General features: G+C 40.7%; 1 protein-coding gene and 1 pseudogene across 1 annotated transcript; both read left to right on the top strand.

Annotated features, from left to right (window-relative positions):
- The window catches only part of LOC141298402 (Fc receptor-like protein 5), a 45,258-nt pseudogene extending 37,764 nt beyond the window's left edge, over positions 1-7,494 (top strand).
- Positions 7,495-10,380: 2,886 nt separating this feature from the next.
- LOC141332531 (Fc receptor-like protein 5) lies at positions 10,381-19,163 on the top strand. Its single transcript, XM_073837660.1, has 13 exons — positions 10,381-10,411; positions 11,476-11,508; positions 11,897-12,169; positions 12,242-12,376; positions 12,555-12,725; positions 13,635-13,916; positions 15,035-15,277; positions 15,609-15,620; positions 17,404-17,517; positions 17,952-18,053; positions 18,395-18,451; positions 18,625-18,711; positions 19,105-19,163. Exons 1-13 carry the CDS (start codon positions 10,381-10,383, stop codon positions 19,161-19,163), a joined length of 1,599 nt encoding a protein of 532 aa, XP_073693761.1.
- The last annotated feature ends 506 nt before the right edge of the window (positions 19,164-19,669 follow it).

The raw sequence follows: 19,669 nt of genomic DNA, 5'->3' as shown, positions 1-19,669 counted from the left end.
TACTACGAAACTAGGGTGACCAGACGTCCCGAAAAATTCGGGACAGTCCCGAAATCTAAGCTGCTGTCCCGAATCCCGAATCCCGCTCTAATTGTCCCGAAAATTATACTGAAGCAAAATCTTAAATAGTTATTGTCTGATGAAACATAAAAAACTGTCCGTGGAGCGAGGTTGAGTCATCCGCCGGCTGCTCATTGGCTGCAGCATCTTGTTTTTTGTTTTTTTAGATATACCCAGAGCCATAGAGAAAGAGAGTTACGACACGCTTTGATCTCGCCGCCGCGCGGTCACGTGGTTCGTGGAGCGCCCAATAGTTCCAAACAACTAGGCGCTGTCAATGTGTTTGAATGGGTTTAAGTAGGATAGACAGCAGTTTTACTATATTTGCAGCAATTTCGAGTAATTATTAACACATAATGTGCATTGATTGTGTATTGATAACTTCTCTGAATACGCTTTACAATCGCATTTTATTCTGGGCAGTGATAAAGAGACATAATTAATATGTTCTCATACTTTTTGGCAGTCAAATGTGACCAAACACGTAACTTTTATTCAATTAAATAATTGTAATATATAGTTCAGTTCTATTTAGTTAATATTTGAGGAGGCTTTTTTTTGTACTAAATAATATGTGCAATAATGATCCTGACCATTTAAAAGATAACATTTTCTAATATAGTATTTATATTACAGTTAGTTTGATATTTAAGGTAAAATACATTTGAATGTGTATTTGGATATGATCAAACACTCTCTTTTTTATGTTTTGATTTAACGATTTAATGTTAAATAAGAAAAAAGTAATTTATTTGTGTTATTTTATGATATTCAAATATACAACATAACTGAATATTATAAAAGGCAAGCAAAAATGGCATTTGGCATAATAGAAAAGATGAAAATAGTGTTTAAAAAACACAAGGCAACGAATTGCATTCAGCATACTTTTTTTTTCGTATTTCTTGAATGCAGTCTTTACTGAAACTCATTCAATCTCCCACAGTGAGAGAAAGATTAAAAACGTAAAAATATGACAATTAGTATCTGGTTATGGTCACTATTACGGTGTTTCTCACGTTATCTAACAGCATTTTGTCACAGATCAGGCAGGAACACACGAACAGCGACGTAAATAAAAGACGTACATTTAATAAATCCAATGGGAAACAGGAAGACACAGGAACACGGAGTGGTAACATTAAAGACCGACAAGAATACAGGGAAAACACACACCTTAAATAGACAGACTAATTACAAACACAGGTGCAGACAATGAGGGAGAAACCAAAAACACTCAGAACTGCGGGGGAAAATGGGAGAAACCAACATGAAAGTCCAGGGGTGTGACATTACCTCCCCCTCCCGGAAGGCACGTCCTCGTGCCGACAAACAGACAAAAAGAAACAGTACAAAGTCTTAGGAGGGGGCTTTGGTGTAGGACGGACTCCCGGGAGGAGGGCACAAGATGGAGTCCAGGGTGGTGACGGGAGGGAGGATCCAAGGTGGTGACAGGAAGGGACTGGAGCAGGAGGAGCCAGGTGGGACCCAGAACTCAGCCATGATGGAATTCCAAGGTGGAGCCGATGGAGGGAGGAGCCATGGTGGAGGAGAGGCTGACGACTCCATGGGGCCGACCGACGGAGGCGGAGCAGGTGGTGGGAGAGCCCGATGCGGAGACAGAAAGCCAAAGATCTTGGGTGACACCGCGGATCCGGAGGGCCAAGGCGGATACCAATGCTCTGGCGACCAAGGCGGAGATGGAGATCCGGAGGTCCGCGGTGGAGCCGGAGCGACAGAGGGCCGAGGCTGTGCCCGCGGGAGGGAGGAGGTCCAACGAGCCGGTGGGACGGAGCGACGAGGCACAGCCGGAGGAGTATAGTCCAGAGGCGAAGGTGGGGCGACGACTGACCAGGGTGGAGCCGGAGGGACGATGGAGCTGGTGGACCGACGGGCGACAGCGGAGACGAGGGAGCAGAGAGCCGGGGTGGAGTCGCAGGGTCGGAGGGCCGAGGCGGAGTCCAGGACTCCGAGGCTGGAGGCGATGGTGAGGGATCCTCCAGCCATGACACCGATGGAGATTGGCAGACCCGCGGCAAACCCACCGCACAGATGGTGGGCTGAGGGTGAGCAAGGGGACAGACAGCAGACAACGGGGATTCATGAAGGCTGGGCGGAACCAGCGGTGACTCTGGACGGCTTTGCGGAACCAGCGGAGATTCAGGCTTAGGCAGAAGAGGGAGGGTGGGAGGGAAATCCAGGCAGATGGGTATTTCCGTGAAACAGTCAATTAAGTCCCCAGAGTTGTGCTCTTGCTCACCCCCAGTGGCGGTGCAGTGGACGGGGCTCTCTACCGCCCTCTCTTGCTCCACGAAGCACTCCACCGTCGCAGATGTAATGGCCGGCTCACGCACCTGATCAGCAGTTTTGACCCCGTAGGCACTCCATGATGCTGTCGCTCGGGCGGCGCAGTCACTGGAAGGCGCTCTGGCGGCGCAGTCATTAGAGGGCGCTCTGGCGGCGCCTTCACTGGAGGTCTCTCTGTCACAGATCAGGCAGGAACACACGAACAACGACGTAAATAAAAGACGTACATTTAATAAATCCAATGGGAAACAGGCAGACACAGGAACACGGAGTGGTAACATTAAAGACCGACAAGAATACAGGGGAAAACACACACCTTAAATAGACAGACTAATTACAAACACAGGTGCAGACAATGAGGGAGAAACCAAAAACACTCAGAACTGCGGGGGAAAATGGGAGAAACCAACATGAAAGTCCGGGGGTGTGACACATTTACAGTATAACTGTTTATTTTTTAACGATAAACATTAAGATGTTGCTAGCAGCAAATTACACTGTACCAACACCGCGACAGTACAGACCAACAAGTTGGTCTCGTCCTTCTTTAAGAAGGCACCGTGTTCAAAATAATACTTCTGTAGCCTATGTATTAGGCTATATCAATTTATATGCATATGTACTTGTTAATAAAAATATGATTGGTTCATTAACTTCAGTTTGAAGTATAAAAATAGCCTAACGTAACTTCTATATTATATAAAATTGTATGTATATGTAGGCTACTTATATTAATAAAAACATGATTGGTTCAGTCACTTTCGTTTGAAATTCATTATCTTTATTATTCATTATTCATTACTTGGGTTCATCCACATCTCGCATTCAGTTGGAATAATTCCATTACAAAACGGCACATAATTGTCACGTAATACAAAGATGTTTTAATGAGAATTATAACAAAACAAACCAAACAAAAAGCCAACACGGCAGACTAAACATAAACTGAAACATAAGCTTAACAAAACAAGAAACACGGTCAAGAGCCAGGATCTGAAACACAAAATACACAGAAGACAGAAGACAATGCAGCCATGAAGCAGGAGTGAAAGGTGAGAGTTTTTAAAGACCAGATAATAGTGAACAGATGTGAGTGAATCAGTGCTAATGACAAAGACAGGTGAATGCAATCAGGAAGTGCAGTGTAGAAACAGCGACCTCAGGAGGCTGAAGGGAGACCCACCGCCCCGATCATGACAGTACCCCCCTCCCTACGGAACGGCTCCCAGACGTTCCCAAAGTCTGGATGGAGGAGGCACGGAGGAAGGCAACTCAGGGGGAGGGATGGCGGGCCAGGCCCGTGCAGCGCAGTCACCGCCGCGTCAGGAACAGAGAGTGCGGTTGCCTCCGCGTCCGGAACAGAGAGTGCGGTTGCCTCCGCGTCCGGAACAGAGAGCGCAGTCGCCTCCGCTTCAGGCGCAGAGATAGCGGTCATGGCCGCGTCCGGAACAGAGAGCGCGGTCACCGCCGCGTCAGGAACAGAGAGCGCGGTCACCGCCGCATCAGAAACAGAGAGAGCGGTCACCGCCGCGTCCGGAACAGAGAGCGCGGTCACCGCCGCGTCCGGAACAGAGAGAGCGGTCACCGCCGCATCAGGAACAGAGAGCGCGGTCACCGCCGCGTCAGGAACAGAGAGCGCGGTCACCGCCGCGTCAGGAACAGAGAGAGCGGTCACCGCCGCGTCCGGAACAGAGAGAGCGGTCACCGCCGCGTCAGGAACAGAGAGCGCGGTCACCGCCGCATCAGAAACAGAGAGTGCGGTCACCGCCGCGTCAGGAACAGAGAGCGCGGTCACCGCCGTGTCCGGAACAGAGAGAGCGGTCACCGCCGCATCAGGAACAGAGAGCGCGGTCACCGCCGCGTCAGGAACAGAGAGCGCGGTCACCGCCGCGTCAGGAACAGAGAGAGCGGTCACCGCCGCGTCCGGAACAGAGAGTGCGGTCACCGCCGCGTCAGGAACAGAGAGCGCGGTCACCGCCGCGTCCGGAACAGAGAGAGCGGTCACCGCCGCGTCAGAAACAGAGAGAGCGGTCACCGCCGCGTCCGGAACAGAGAGCGCGGTCACCGCCGCGTCCGGAACAGAGAGAGCGGTCACCGGCGCGTCCGGAACAGAGAGAGCGGTCACCGTCGTGTCAGGAACAGAGAGAGCGGTCACTGCCGCGTCAGGAACAGAGAGAGCGGTCACTGCCGCGTCCGGAACAGAGAGTGCGGTCACCGCCGCGTCAGGAACAGAGAGCGCGGTCACCGCCGCGTCAGGAACAGAGAGTGCGGTCACCGTCGTGTCAGGAACAGAGAGTGCGGTCACCGCCGCGTCAGGAACAGAGAGAGCGGTCACTGCCGCGTCCGGAACAGAGAGCGCGGTCACCGTCGTGTCAGGAACAGAGAGAGCGGTCACCGCCGCGTCAGAAACAGAGAGAGCGGTCACCGCCGCGTCCGGAACAGAGAGCGCGGTCACCGCCGCGTCCGGAACAGAGAGTGCGGTCACCGCCGCGTCCGGAACAGAGAGAGCGGTCACCGGCGCGTCCGGAACAGAGAGAGCGGTCACCGTCGTGTCAGGAACAGAGAGAGTGGTCACTGCCGCGTCAGGAACAGAGAGAGCGGTCACTGCCGCGTCCGGAACAGAGAGTGCGGTCACCGTCGTGTCAGGAACAGAGAGAGCGGTCACTGCCGCGTCAGGAACAGAGAGTGCGGTCACTGCCGTGTCAGGAACAGAGAGTGCGGTCACCGTCGTGTCAGGAACAGAGAGAGCGGTCACCGTCGTGTCAGGAACAGAGAGAGCGGTCACCGTCGCGTCAGGAACAGAGAGTGCGGTCACCGTCGTGTCAGGAACAGAGAGAGCGGTCACTGCCGCGTCCGGAACAGAGAGTGTGGTCACCGCCGCGTCAGGAACAGAGAGTGCGGTCACCTCCGCGTCCGGAACAGAGAGAGCGGTCACCGGCGCGTCCGGAACAGAGAGTGCGGTCACCGTCGTGTCAGGAACAGAGAGAGCGGTCACCGGCGCGTCCGGAACAGAGAGAGCGGTCACCGGCGCGTCCGGAACAGAGAGTGCGGTCACCGTCGTGTCAGGAACAGAGAGAGCGGTCACCGGCGCGTCCGGAACAGAGAGTGCGGTCACCGTCGTGTCAGGAACAGAGAGAGTGGTCACCGCCACGTCCGGAACAGAGAGCGCGGTCACCGCCGCGTCAGGAACAGAGAAAGTGGAAGCCACCGCCTTCCCACGAAACTCCGTCTCCACCCCCACCGCAAAGAAGGGGCACCTTCGCATCTCCTCAGCGACACGGGCATCCATCGCCAGGCAGGCGTAGATATAGTTGAAGCGCGCTGCCGACGCCGCCTCAAAGGACATCCCCTCCGTGTTGGGAGCAGAGGGAATGGTCGTCGCCCCGACCGCCGCCTCAAAAAAAAAATTCTTCCCCGCTGGACCCATTATTGATGGCTGCATTCTGTCACGTAATACAAAGATGTTTTAATGAGAATTATAACAAAACAAACCAAACAAAAAGCCAACACGGCAGACTAAACATAAACTGAAACATAAGCTTAACAAAACAAGAAACACGGTCAAGAGCCAGGATCTGAAACACAAAATACACAGAAGACAGAAGACAATGCAGCCATGAAGCAGGAGTGAAAGGTGAGAGTTTTTAAAGACCAGATAATAGTGAACAGATGTGAGTGAATCAGTGCTAATGACAAAGACAGGTGAATGCAATCAGGAAGTGCAGTGTAGAAACAGCGACCTCAGGAGGCTGAAGGGAGACCCACAGCCCCGATCATGACAATAATATTTTTTTATATTTTTATATTTTTTTAAAAAGTGAGTACACCCCTCACATTTCAGCAACTATTTTAGTATATCTTCTCAAGGAACAATATAGAAATGTAACTTGGATATATTTTATAGTCAATGTGCAGCTTGTAGATTTACTGGCCCCCGAAAAGTACTCAACATACAGCCATTATTGTCAAAATAGCTGGTACACCCTAAAGTGAGTACACCCTAAGTGATCAGTGCACAAAATCAAGATCCGAAAGATGGTTCATTGTGTTCATTGTTCATGATGTTAAGTTATGATGTGCACCCACTTATTATTAGTGTGACATTTTAGCATACAAATAAAGGGAAGAACGTCAAGATATCGGCCCTAAAAATAGGCCATAAAAATCGGCAGCACATATCGGGCATCGACTGACCCTGACCTCTAAATTTCGGCTTTAGCTATAGAAAAACTCATATCGGTCGATCTCTAGTCTGAACATGCTTAAATACTGTAAAAGTCACAATTTGAGAGTGGAAACTGCATTATTTCAACTCCTTTTGGCATCTCACTGTTGTTAATGTTAACAGATTTTTTTGTTTGCTTATTGGCTAATTGACTGTAGTTTTTTTAATTGTCATTATTTGCTTATTATCTCTTTTAATTACCAAAAACAAGCTCTCCAGTTTTAGGTGTATCTACCATTTGGAATTATTGATGCTAAGACCCAGATTTGTTTAAGTGTGTCTCTCGGCGTGATTTTACTTACAATCAATCAGTGATCCTTGACTTTTATAATGCTTCTGACAACGTGCAACTCTCTGTAAAACTCTGCCCATTAATTCAAACTGTACAATTTAATGTACAATACATTCATTTAAATGAAAATAACAAGAAGGATTTAAAAAAAAAGAATCAATATATGTTCACTCAACTTTTGAATAAATGTGTACCCTGAAATACAGTGCTTGATTGACTCTTTCTTCCCTTTTCACGACAACAAGCTTCAGTGGTCAAACTTTTACACTAATATTAAAGTAGGTTTTTTTTACTGAATCACTCCAAATTAAACTTCAGTACTTCTTGACTTAGTGTAATCCAATATACCAGTGTCTATTTTAAGTTCTAAACTAAACTTACAGTAGTTGAGAAAAGAGCTTTCAGCAAATGGACTGGTCTGAAGAACATCGCCATGTACAAGACACCACCCCTACTGTCTGTAGAGAATCAACAACTAACTGACGATCTGAATGTTTTACCCCTCACTCCCTCCCCCACCACTCAACCTGTGCTGAAGCTCTTTGTAGAAAATGTGAACCAGGTCTTTAAGAAGCAGAAGGTCCAGACAGAGTTTCACCTGCCTGTCTAAAGGTCTGTGCTGACCAACTGACACTCGTCTTCACACAGATCTTTAACAGATCACTAGAGCTGTGCTTAGTTCCCAACTGCTTCAATTGTTCTACCATTATTCCAGTCCCCAAAAAGCCCAAAATTACTGGACCTAATGACTATAGACCTGTCACTCTAATGTTTGACTCTAACGGTCATGAAGGCATTTGAGAAACTGGTCCTGGCCTACCAGAAAGACATTACTGGACCCTTGCTGGATCCTCTTCAGTTTGCCTACAGAGCAAACAGATCTGTGGATGACTCAGTCAACATGCATTTAATCCTGCAACGTCTTGACAAAACAGGGAATTATAAAAGGATCTTATTTGTGAACTTCCGTTCGGCTTGTAATACCATCATGCCTGTCCTTCTTTCAGACAAACTGACACAGCTCTCCATGCCCACCTCCATTTGTCAGTGAATTACCAGCTTCTTGACAGACAGACAGCAGCTAGTGAGGCTGGGTAAACTCACATATAGGACTATCACAATCAGCACTGGTGCCCCTCAGAATTATATTCCCTCCCAACTGCTCTTCTCCCTCTACACAAATTTCAAATGACCCTTCTTTGAAGCTCCTGAAGTTTGTGAACGACACTACAGTCATCAGCCTCATCAAGGATGGAGACGAGTCTGCTTACAGACAGGAGGTTGATCAGCTGGCTGTCTGGTGCAGTTTTAAAAACCTGGAGCTCAACACTCTCAAAACAGTGGAGATGATCATAGACTTTAGGAGGAATCCCCCTGCTTTCCCCTCCTTCACCATCATGGAGAGCACTGTGGCTATAGTACAGTCAGTCAGATTCCTGGGTACCAACATCTCTCAGGACCTGAAGTGGGACAATCACATTGACTCTATTGTGAAAAAGGCCCAGCAGAGGCTGCATTTCCTTTGCCAACTGAGGAAGTTCAACCTGCCATCAGTTCTACTCTGCCACCATTGAGTCTGTCCTTTGTTCATCTATAACTGTTTGGTTCAGCTACCAAAACAGACATCAGAAGACTACACCGGAGAGTCAGGGCTGCTGAGAGGATTATTGGTACCCCTCTACCCAACCTCCAAGCACTATACACCTCCAGATTCAGGAAAAGGGCTAAAAAAAATACTCTGGACCCCTCACACCCAGCCCACTCTCTCTTTGAACTGTTTGTTGAACCCTCTGATCGGCGCTACAGAGCACTGTGCACCAAAACAGCCAGACCCAAGAACAGTTCCCCCCCAAGCCAAATCCCATCTGAAGAACAGTTAACACACCTCAGTACTAGACTGTAAACAACTCAACAAACCTTCTTCAGTATATAGCACATATGCACATTCATAGATCTGTCTATGGATTATTTATTTTTTTCTGTATATTTGTATTACTACTGTTATTTATAATTTATTGTATATTCTCTTTATGCACTTTATGTATGTCTGCACTATGTTTTTACTTTCTGTACTGGAAGCTCCTAACACCAAGACAAATTCATTGTTTGTATGAACACACTTGGCAATAAAGCTTTTTCTGTTTCTGTTCTATTTCTGTTACTGAACAGGAACACATGGTGTCAAATGCTAAATAGAGTTGTGAAACACAAGAATAGCGATAACAGTTCTGAGAAATATTTTAGAAAGTGTTATGTTTGTGACATTTGGCTTTTATAATGAATTTCAGTGTCTAAGCAACTAAGAAAAACTGTCAAAAAAAAAAAAAAAAAACTTTAACCAAATATTAGAATCAGTGATATTGGGTTCTCAACTAATTCAAATTGTTATGTGTTTAGTTTTACTAACATTTATCATTCTGAATGAAGCACAAAACATGACTGAAGTGTGTGAGGTACTGTAGACTCTGAACATCAACAACAAAAGCAGAGAAATGGCAAAAAAATATAACAAAGCAGACTACACTGGTCACTGTATGTTTCATACTGTTGAGTAAGTACTGACAAAATCTGTTAAAACTGTGGCAAATCTGAAGAGCAGCCATTGTTTAATTTTTCTTATAAACATTTTTTTGTTTATAAAGATATCCTACATCAGACATGTGTGAATATTTAACTGAGAGAATATTGTGAAAGAGGAAGCACAGTAGAAAAAAATAGCTTGCATTTCTAGTTGATGGTGTCATGATGCTAAATAAACCACATGTGAAGAGAAGCTCACACCAGTAGTTTTCTACCAAGTGTAAACTGTTCAAATTAAAATAAAAGACTCATGACCTTTTGACATAGTTGAACAGACCTTTGGGAGCTGAAATAATAATGTCTTCCTTAAAACAATTGGGTTTCTTTTCTTTCAGATTATTAAGAAGATGGATTCATGGATTCATAATTGTTAAATTTGTTTTAATGCCCATCCCTTGCCTTGGTGATGGAATATTAAATTGTGTTCACAGGTACAATATATATATAGTTTAACAGTATATTAGTTAAACTCAGCACCATCAGTCTCAGAGGCCTGACAGAATTGAAACAGACAGATATGAGCTCATAGTTGTGGTTTGGTTTGTTTTATTTAATTGTTCACTTTATTTTACATTTTCATGTAAGTACATAATTATAAATACAGCTAATTTCACAATTGCAATAAAAAGCCATCAAAATATGTTTTATTGCTCTTGTTCATTAAGAACACCATAATACAAATTAATTCAAAGTCATTACAACATTTCTGTAGAAAACTTATACCTGTTGTGTGACATTTTATGAAAATATGTTATAAGGTTTTCAACATTATCAAAAAGTTTTCTGTAACACATGATATGTCACATTTATATGTCTTTAATCTGTCATGATGTTTCTGAAGATCTGACTGCAGGTTTCAGGAAGTCTTGAGTCTTTAACACAATCTGTGTCTTTAACCGTCTGTCATTTGGTAAGTATGGAGCTCAGTCAACTTCCTCTTGTGCTCTGTGAGTATTATTTGAACTAAATGTATTTCAGTGGATGATAATTGCTATTATATTGTGTAAATAATCAAGTGCTTTAGTGTTCCTAGATTTCTTTTTTCTTTTCTTGCTGCTCTGAGTTTCAAATCCAGCTCTAGTCCATGATATATGAGTGAAAGATGAGTTTGAGAGAGGAAGTGTGCAGTTAGTGCTGTTTGCGAAACAGAAATTCGCTCTGTTGTGCTGTAGATCAGTGTGTTTGTTTAGTCATTCAGTTTTTGAGTTTTGTAATATTGTTGAATCAGTTCTGCTGGTTTGTTTTGCAGTTATTATCACTGTTGTTGTAATATTCACTAGTACACAGTTAGTAAGAATTTAGTAAGACTGTCTTTATTCCTCTGTTATTGATCAGATTGTTGATTTGACCTTTCCTGCTAGTTCTCTGCTATGACCAAATCTTTAAAATACCAAGACTCATATAGTTTGAATCTTAAATAATTTATTTGGATTAACACAGATTCGGATTACCAGAAATTCCATTTTGTGAAATGAATATGTTGTCTGTTCATTCTCCTGAAACTTTATTTAACTGACTAAAGTACAAAGAAAAAAATAATAATTGTTTTCCGTTGCCATCTTCTAATTTAATTTTGTAAATATAGACAATTTTTGATTTTCATGGCTTCAACACAAAAACGTTGGACAGAGACAAAAAAGGTGACAAGGTTATAGAATATCCAAATTAAACTGTTTTGAAACATTTCACAGTAAGCAGCAGGTATAATGGAAATAGGTGAGGATATAATCTTTGTCTTTGCAAGCGAAGTTGGATCATGACTCATACTTTGTACCAAATTTCATGACAAAAGTGTCAAACAAATTTTTTTATTATTTTGCTTGACACTTTTGTCATGAAATTTGGCACAAAGTATGAGACATGATCCAACTTTGCTTACATTTCTTAATATAATAGAATTGGGGTTGTACACTTGTATGCCATTAGCTGTAAAATTATGAGATGCTGTAAAATACACAGTTGATCAGCTCAATGTTCACACTGTAATGAGTTTTTCTCTTTGTGTTTTTAGTGCTGATTTCCATCCACTCTGGACAAACTGAAGGTGATCACATTTGATTCATGACATATGATTCTACAGTAACTGTTACAAACCAAAAAATGACTTTTTATTTTCTATGACATTTAATTATTATAAATGTACCTTTTAACAAGTTGAATTATTCATGTGACAGTTCTGAGGTGTGAACATCAGTCTATCAAAGACGAGATATTTTTTTGTACATTCTCTGTAAAATTAAAACAGTGAGAGACAAAATCAAACTTGTTGAAAAATGTCTTCAAATTCCCAATGAATGTATTCTGACAGGTCTTTTATAAATGACTGTAACAACTATAGAGAACAACACCTGTCTCATCTGATTTAGGATGTATGTTTTACAGTCAAATGACAGCAGCACACTATTTTTATTTTTATTGTTGTCTGTGTAAAGAAAGACCAAAACCTAAAGTGACCATTAAACCTGATCAACACGTATTCAGAGGAGAGACAGTCACTCTCAGATGTGACATTGATGGTAAAGGAGTCACTGGCTGGCAGTACAGCTGGTATAAAGATGGTTCAGCCAGTGTTTTCAGTAAACTACAGGAACACACATTCAGTTTCGTTAATGAGTCTGATGCTGGTAAATACTCCTGTTATGGAGCAAAGAGAGGTGGATCACGCAGATCACAAAACAGTGATACAGTTACACTGACAGTATCAGGTGAGTTTGATCATCTCTTTATAAACACACACAAGTTTAACATGTTATTAATTATCGATTTCTCTATTTCAGGTAGAGCCCAGGCAGTTTTAAGTGTTTCTCCACAGAAGTGGTTGACTGAAGGAGATCCAGTGACTCTGATCTGTGAGGTTAATGGCTCCTCTACAGGCTGGACATTCACCTGGTACTCTGAAACTGTTTCATCAGGTAAGTTATAATGTCCGTCATGTGGTAACATTTGAATAAACTGGTTTAATTAAAAATATAATAGAGATTAAAAAAAAGAAAGAGTCTGAACACCCTGATTATACCAACAAAGGTCATTATAAGACTTAAAATAATAACTCAATTTCATGAGGTAACTGCACATTTCCACTTTATACAGGCAACAGATATCATTATGAGGTACTCTCAGACAGCAGCAGAGGAGCTGGAGGAAACTACACTGTCAATTTTGCTGCTCTAAAACACACAGGAGTTTATGTGTGCAGAGCAGAGAGAGGAAAACCAGCCTATGAAACAACCAACAGCAACACACAGTTAATATGGGTCACTGGTGAGTTCAAATTGAAAAAATTAGACACTCCTAAAATTTAATTTGATCTTTTATGATATTGATGTTTTTTTTTTTTTCATAATATACAGCTATTTTAATGGTGCCAATGAAAAAAGATACTTTTGCTGTCAGGTGTAGTTACTGCATCTACTAGCAGGGGCGAAACAGACCAAACTAACAAGGAAAACCTTGACCAATTAGCTGCAAAAATTTAAAAAGTTTTATTCTAATAGTGGAAAATTATAATAAAAAACTAAAATATAACTATTGTGGCACAACAGTGTTGGACATGAGAGAAAATAATCAAATATGTGTAATAAAAATGTATAATTTCACCTATTTAATAAAGAGTGTTTTCATTATAAAATGTATTTTTAATTTTCATGTGATTGATCACATTTTAATTCTAGGAGGGACTTTACCAGCAACACAAGACACTCCATCTATGTGCATATCAACAAATTATATGCCATATATATTAACACTTAATTAATCATTTTAACAGTTTGATTAATATCCACCTACTAGTTATATATCAGTAAATTAATATACAGCAAGCTAACTATAAATACTACTAGGTTCACACTGTATAGGCAGAGAAGAACTGATCCCAGAGTGAAGCCTGGTTTCTTCCAAGTTTTTTTTTTTTTTTTCTCAACACTTTATGGTTTTTGTTAGCTGTCACAGCTGTCTTTGGCTTGCTTGCTGATTACATAATGACAAATATATTTAGGCATAATTTTGTTTATAATGATACATAGAAATACTTAGTGATGACTTATGGATTTTCAGATATTAGTAATGTAATATTTTAAATATACATCTGTTTTGAAACAGTGTACATTGTGTAAAGTGCTATAAAACTGAACATGACTTGATTTTTAAATTTTAGCTTTATTGACTTCTCAGGTGCTTCTCCTCCAGTCTCTCTGATCATCAGTCCTAACAGAACTCAACACTTCACATTGGTCTTTCTCTCTCTGAGCTGCAAAGACCAGAGTAACTCTGATAGATGGACAGTGAGAAGATACTCAGACAGATGGGGACTGAAAGATTGTTCATCATCAGTGTGGGGATCACAAACAGGATCTACATGTACAATCAGCTCCACCATCCCAGAGGACACTGGAGTGTACTGGTGTAAGTCTGAATCTGGAGAGACCAGTCATCCTGTTAATATCACTGTAAATAGTGAGTATTTGTTCATTTCACAAAGCCTTTGTTTTATGTTTTGGATTTAAATAGCCAGATCATGATCTCAATTCAGTCCGCTAGACTACCCTTGAGTAGTAAAGTAAACCTTTGCTCAAACTTTGACCTTTCTTATTTCAAAAAAGCAATAAATAAATAAATAAATAAAAAAATATTATATATATTATATATATAACCCTCTGCCTGCCATTAATAACAATATATATATATATATTGTTATTAATGGCAGGCAGAGGGTTGGGCAACAGCAAACAGATACAACAGAGGCTATTCACAAGAGTAATCCAGACAGGCAGGGGTCGGTAACATCCGCGAACGTAATTCAAAGGGGCTAGGCAAAAGAGTAATCCACATGGTAGGCAAGAGATCGGAAACCAGACAGGAATCAAAACACGGAAAACAAGACAAGACTAGAAAACAAGGAAACGCTTTGAAAGGTTTGCTAGGCAAACGCAATACTCGGCAGTGGGTGATTGTGGTGACCTGATATTTATACAGTTGCTGATTGGATGTGGGTGAAAGTGCAAAGCGTGCAATGGTACATGGGAAAAGGAGTCCAAAGATGGTGAGTGACAGTCAGTGTGAGTTCGTAACATATATCATTGTGCTTCTCATCTCATCCAGAATTAAATCAGGGCAAAAAATGAAGAGAGGCAGTACAAGTTTTTCTCTCCCAAGAAAAATTATTAGTAGTAGTAGCCTAGTAGTAGTATCGTTTTGATTATCATAACTCTCCTATTTGGGTTACCTCTGAAACTTCTCCATAAACTTAAGCCACTGCATAATAGTGAAATATTGTTTGGAGTACAAGATTCTGCTTTTTTACTATTTTTTGGCTTTTCATAATCTTGTACCCTCATATCTCTCTGATCTGATTTCACATTTGCACTCTTAGATCTTCCTCATCTGTTTCTCTTGTTATTCCTCCTGTTCATTTCAACACTATGGGGTTCAGAGCTGTGCTTCTCCTTGTCTCTGGTATTCTCTTCAGCATGATTAATGTTGAATATATGTTGCTTTAATTGTGAGTTTTTTGATAGGCACATTGTTTGTGTGTTCTTACTATTTGTTAGCTCATGTTTCCTCTGTTTCTGTAGTTGGTGTGATTCTGGAGAGTCCTGTTCATCCTCTGACTGCAGGAAATACTCTGACTCTACGCTGTTTATATGAATATTCAACCCCACCAAACCTCAGAGCTGATTTCTATAAAGATGGCTCACTCATTCAGAATCAAACTACAGAGATGATCATCTCTAATGTCTCAAAGTCACATGAGGGTTTCTATTACTGCAAACACCCAGAGAGAGGAGAGTCACCCAAGAGCTGGATCTCAGTCAGAGGTGAGACTGTAAATCATTAAACACTATTGAAATGTCCCTGTATCACGTAATGATTTTTATTGCTCTTGTATTTTGATTTAGATCAGGTGACTTAGTGTTCCTGAACCACCACCCCCCCTCGAATTAAAAAATCCTCCTTCTAAGTGTCACCTAAGTGTCAAGGATTTTTTTTTGTTTCTTTGTTTGTTTGTTTGTTTGTTTTTTACAGAAAAACCAAAATCTAAAGTGACCATCAAACCTGATCAACATGTATTCAGAGGAGAGACAGTCACTCTCAGATGTGACATTGATGGTGAAGGAGTCACTAGCTGGCAGTACAGCTGGTATAAAGAGAGTTCAGCAAGTGTTTTTAGTAATCAACAGGAACACACCTTCAGGTCTGTTAATGAGTCTGTCACAGGTAAATACTCCTGTTTTGGAAGAGAGACTGAAGGATTGCGAACATCAAACATCAGTGATGCAGTAACATTGACGGTGTCAAGTGAGTTTGATACCTTCATAACATACACAAGTTTAACATGTTATTAATGAGTGATTACTATTTCAGGTAGAGCACAGGCAGTTTTAAGTGTTTCTCCACAGAAGTGGTTGACTGAAGGAGATTCAGTGACTCTGATCTGTGAGGTTTACGGCTCATCTACAGGCTGGACATTCAGCTGGTACACTGTTTCATCAGGTAAGATATAATGTGCTTCATTTGGTCTGAATTAGCTGGTTTTATTTAAGTGAAAATGATCATTTAAAGCTTTGGTATCTCTGTCACCAGCTGTGGTTAAAAGATAAAATTGAATGTTACAAAATGGGATTTGAGGAATTCTTATCATTAGCGGTAATCACCATAAAACATCATATTGATTAAGTGTCATATCTGCAGATTCTGGCATGGACTTCCCTGCTTTCCCTTTTTAATTGCAGACTCTCCGCAGGTCAAAGCTTCACAACCGCTCCACAGAACCCACATGTGCAATATTGTAGCCAGACCTTCTGTGTATGAAATAAACACAAAAGAACAAACGAAGTCTGAAATTTATTTAAATTAAATTGATCTAAAATTAATATTGAAGGCTTGCCATAGTGAATCATTGTAAGGCAAGAAAACAAATTACAACACAGATTTTGATATAAAGATTCATGCATCTGACTGTACTGATGCAAAAAAAATCATGTGATGGAAGGCCACATGGTTCATGATCTATACCTGGTTTACAGCCTGGATATATTGATTAGGGTAATTGAGTCAGATCAGATAGAAATATCTCCTTGAGGTGATAACGCAACATTTTCACTGTTTACAGACTACAATAATCATTATAAGCTGCTCTCAGACAGCAGCAGAGGAGCTGGAGGAAACTACACTGTCAGTTCTGCTGCTCTAAAACACACAGGAGTTTATGTGTGCAGAGCAGAGAGAGGAAACCCAGTCTATAGCACAACCTACAGCAACAAACAACCACTATGGGTCACTGGTGAGTTCAAATACCAGGAGGAAATCAAATTCTCCTTAATATTTTCGGAGGTTAATGTACTATGAAAGCAAACTCTAAGTTTCAGAATTCAGAACTTCTTTCCCCGTCCACAATATGTTTGTGAAAAATTGATTGTCTGCTCAGGTGTTTCTCCTCCAGTCTCTCTGATCATCAGTCCCAGCAGATCTCAACACTTCACATCTGTCTCTCTCTCTCTGAGCTGTGAGGACCAGAGTAACTCTGATGGATGGACAGTGAGAAGATACACAGACAATGAGCAGCTGGAAGATTGTTCATCATCAGTGTGGGGATCACAAACAGGATCTACATGTACAATCAGCTCCACCATCCCAGAGGACACTGGAGTGTACTGGTGTCAGTCTGAATCCGGAGAAAATTATCATCCTGTTAATATCACTGTACACTGTGAGTCCGTGTTTTGTTTTGTTTTTGTTTGTTTTGTTTTTTAATCTGTTTTTGTGTTTTATTATTGTCACTACATTGTTGATATGATCTTACTATTTGTAATCAACACATGTTTCCTATTTTCTCTAGCTGGTGTGATTCTAGAGAGTCCTGTTCATCCTGTTATGACTATTAAAATGTTCCTGTATTATTTACAGCATGTGAATCTAAATATATGTATCTCATCTTCAGCAGCCTCAGGATCTGATGGTTTCAATCCAATGAAAATTGGAGTGACTGCAGGACTGACTGTCACATTTTTGATCATTGTCTTCTTGGTCTTGCTTTGGCGCTACAGAAACAACAAAGGTTCATCATCTGCCATATTATAATTTAATAACTCATTTGCAGACATTAGCCCTGTTCCTAAACCTTGTGAGCTTTTCTCAGGCTGGGAGACCAACTTACACACATTTTTTGTTTGTTATTCATTCAATACTTAAAAGTACTGATAAAAATTACAATAAATACATTAATTCATACATAACTTAATACATAAAATGCTTCAAGTAAGTAATTCATCTCATTCCATTTCACTTAGGATACGCCTTTACGTAGACAGTGAAGCAGCTCACTGGGTTTTGGCACGTATCTAATGTGTGGTTAAGATTCAAATATCATGAATTATAGCACTATATTATTTTTCAAACATGTATGCATAATGAGGATTAAAAGTCAGTTGTGTTTTAATTTTGACCCCTTTTCCTCTAAATATTTACATAATCATTTCTATGTTCGACTAGGTAGAAGATCTCAGTCTCCCTCTAGTGTCAGTCAACATCAGAACAGCAGTCAGACACCAGAGCAGAACCAGAGTGAAGCAGGAAACAACACAGTGCTGTCTGGTCAGTATTTCCCTGTAAACCATAAATAAACACCCATAAATCTTTACAAGCTGAGAGTAAAGACACTTAGAAATAACTTTCAACTAACAGAACAGATCTTACAACTAAATAACATTTCACTCTTCTTAAGTTTAACATAATATTTGTGTAACTGATATTTATATTTCAATTAGACATCTTTTGTTTTATGTTATTCATATTAATAATAATCTTGTGTTATTTACAATGTTAATAGCACATTAAATAATTAGCTGAGTGCTTTATTTTTTTAAGTCACTGTCAACATGAAAACCATATTATTTGTGCCCTTAAATTGTTAAAAATGCAATAATTTCTTACAGGAACTGCTCATACTTATGCCACTGTTGATGCAACAGTTAATAAAGATATAAGCACAGGTAACTAATGGTATTACAAATGATAATTAGGCCATGTTAATTGTTTACTAAGGCAGTGTTTTTCTTTTTTCCAAATAACCAAATCCATCTTTGTTTAACATTTCACTGTGATATTTGCAGAGCAAAATCATTTAATACAAATGTCTTCTTCCTTTCTCTGTTGTTCATTATAGACAGTGCTAGCGGACCTACTGATGTCACCTATGCTGAGATTGAACTCAAATCAACAGAGAAACAAAAGAAAAATAAACAAAACAAAGGTAAACTGAAACTAAAGTCTAAGCTCTTATGGTTGTATGATCCTGACAGTAGTGTACAGCAGAGCTGAAGACCTCTGGGATAAAAGGCCCTTTTGATTTTAATTTCTCCCACAACACTCAATAGCAACAACACCACTACAATATTTTCTTAAACACCTGTTTTGTGCACTGTGAAATTCTTCTGATCCATAAAATGCATTGCATGCAAATTACATTACAATTACAATTGATTATGAGATAAATTGGTCAAACACATGTAACTGTTTTGAAATAAATTATTTTATTCTCTCTGTAGAAGCTGTAGAGATTATATATAATGATATTATATCACAGATTTTATATCATGGTTGGACACAGTAAGCACTAGTGATATTACCTGTTGGCATCTTTTAGGGAAAACCAGTGAAAGTTCTGACACTGTTTACTCTAAACTGAACCTGGTGACACATTAAGGTGAGTGTGAAGTAAAAACATCAGTCGCAATTGACAATGCATCTATATGCATTGTTGAGAATTTAAGAATGAAATGAAATATGTAAAAAAAAATAACATTTTTAATTAATTTCTATATTTTCAGATGCTGAATCTAATGATGTGAAATGCTCAGGTAAAAAAAAAAAAAACACCTAGAGGGGAAATTTTAAAACAACTTGATAATGCTGATAAGTTTATTGTATGTTTAGAAGGACTGAAGAATGAGTAGGAGCATCAATGCTTTAACATCTTTGTGATACTGAACACTTGATGGCAATACTGTAGTGAGGCATGTTGATCTTTAAAAAGCAATGAGCTGATTATACATTGTAAAAACCAAAAAAAAAAAAAAAAAAAAACAGAAAAGGTAGATTATCTTTTAGTGCTGCACAGAGTTTACTCTTATTGGTTGATACTAGCAGCAGCAGCAGCTCAGTATTTGACTGAAGAGACAGAATATCCAGCTTACGGTTAGTTTATTTTT

The sequence above is a fragment of the Garra rufa genome, chromosome 1, assembly GCF_049309525.1.
Source record: "Garra rufa chromosome 1, GarRuf1.0, whole genome shotgun sequence".
Taxonomy (NCBI): Eukaryota; Metazoa; Chordata; class Actinopteri; order Cypriniformes; family Cyprinidae; genus Garra; species Garra rufa.
This window is presented reverse-complemented; position numbering and strand designations above follow the sequence as displayed.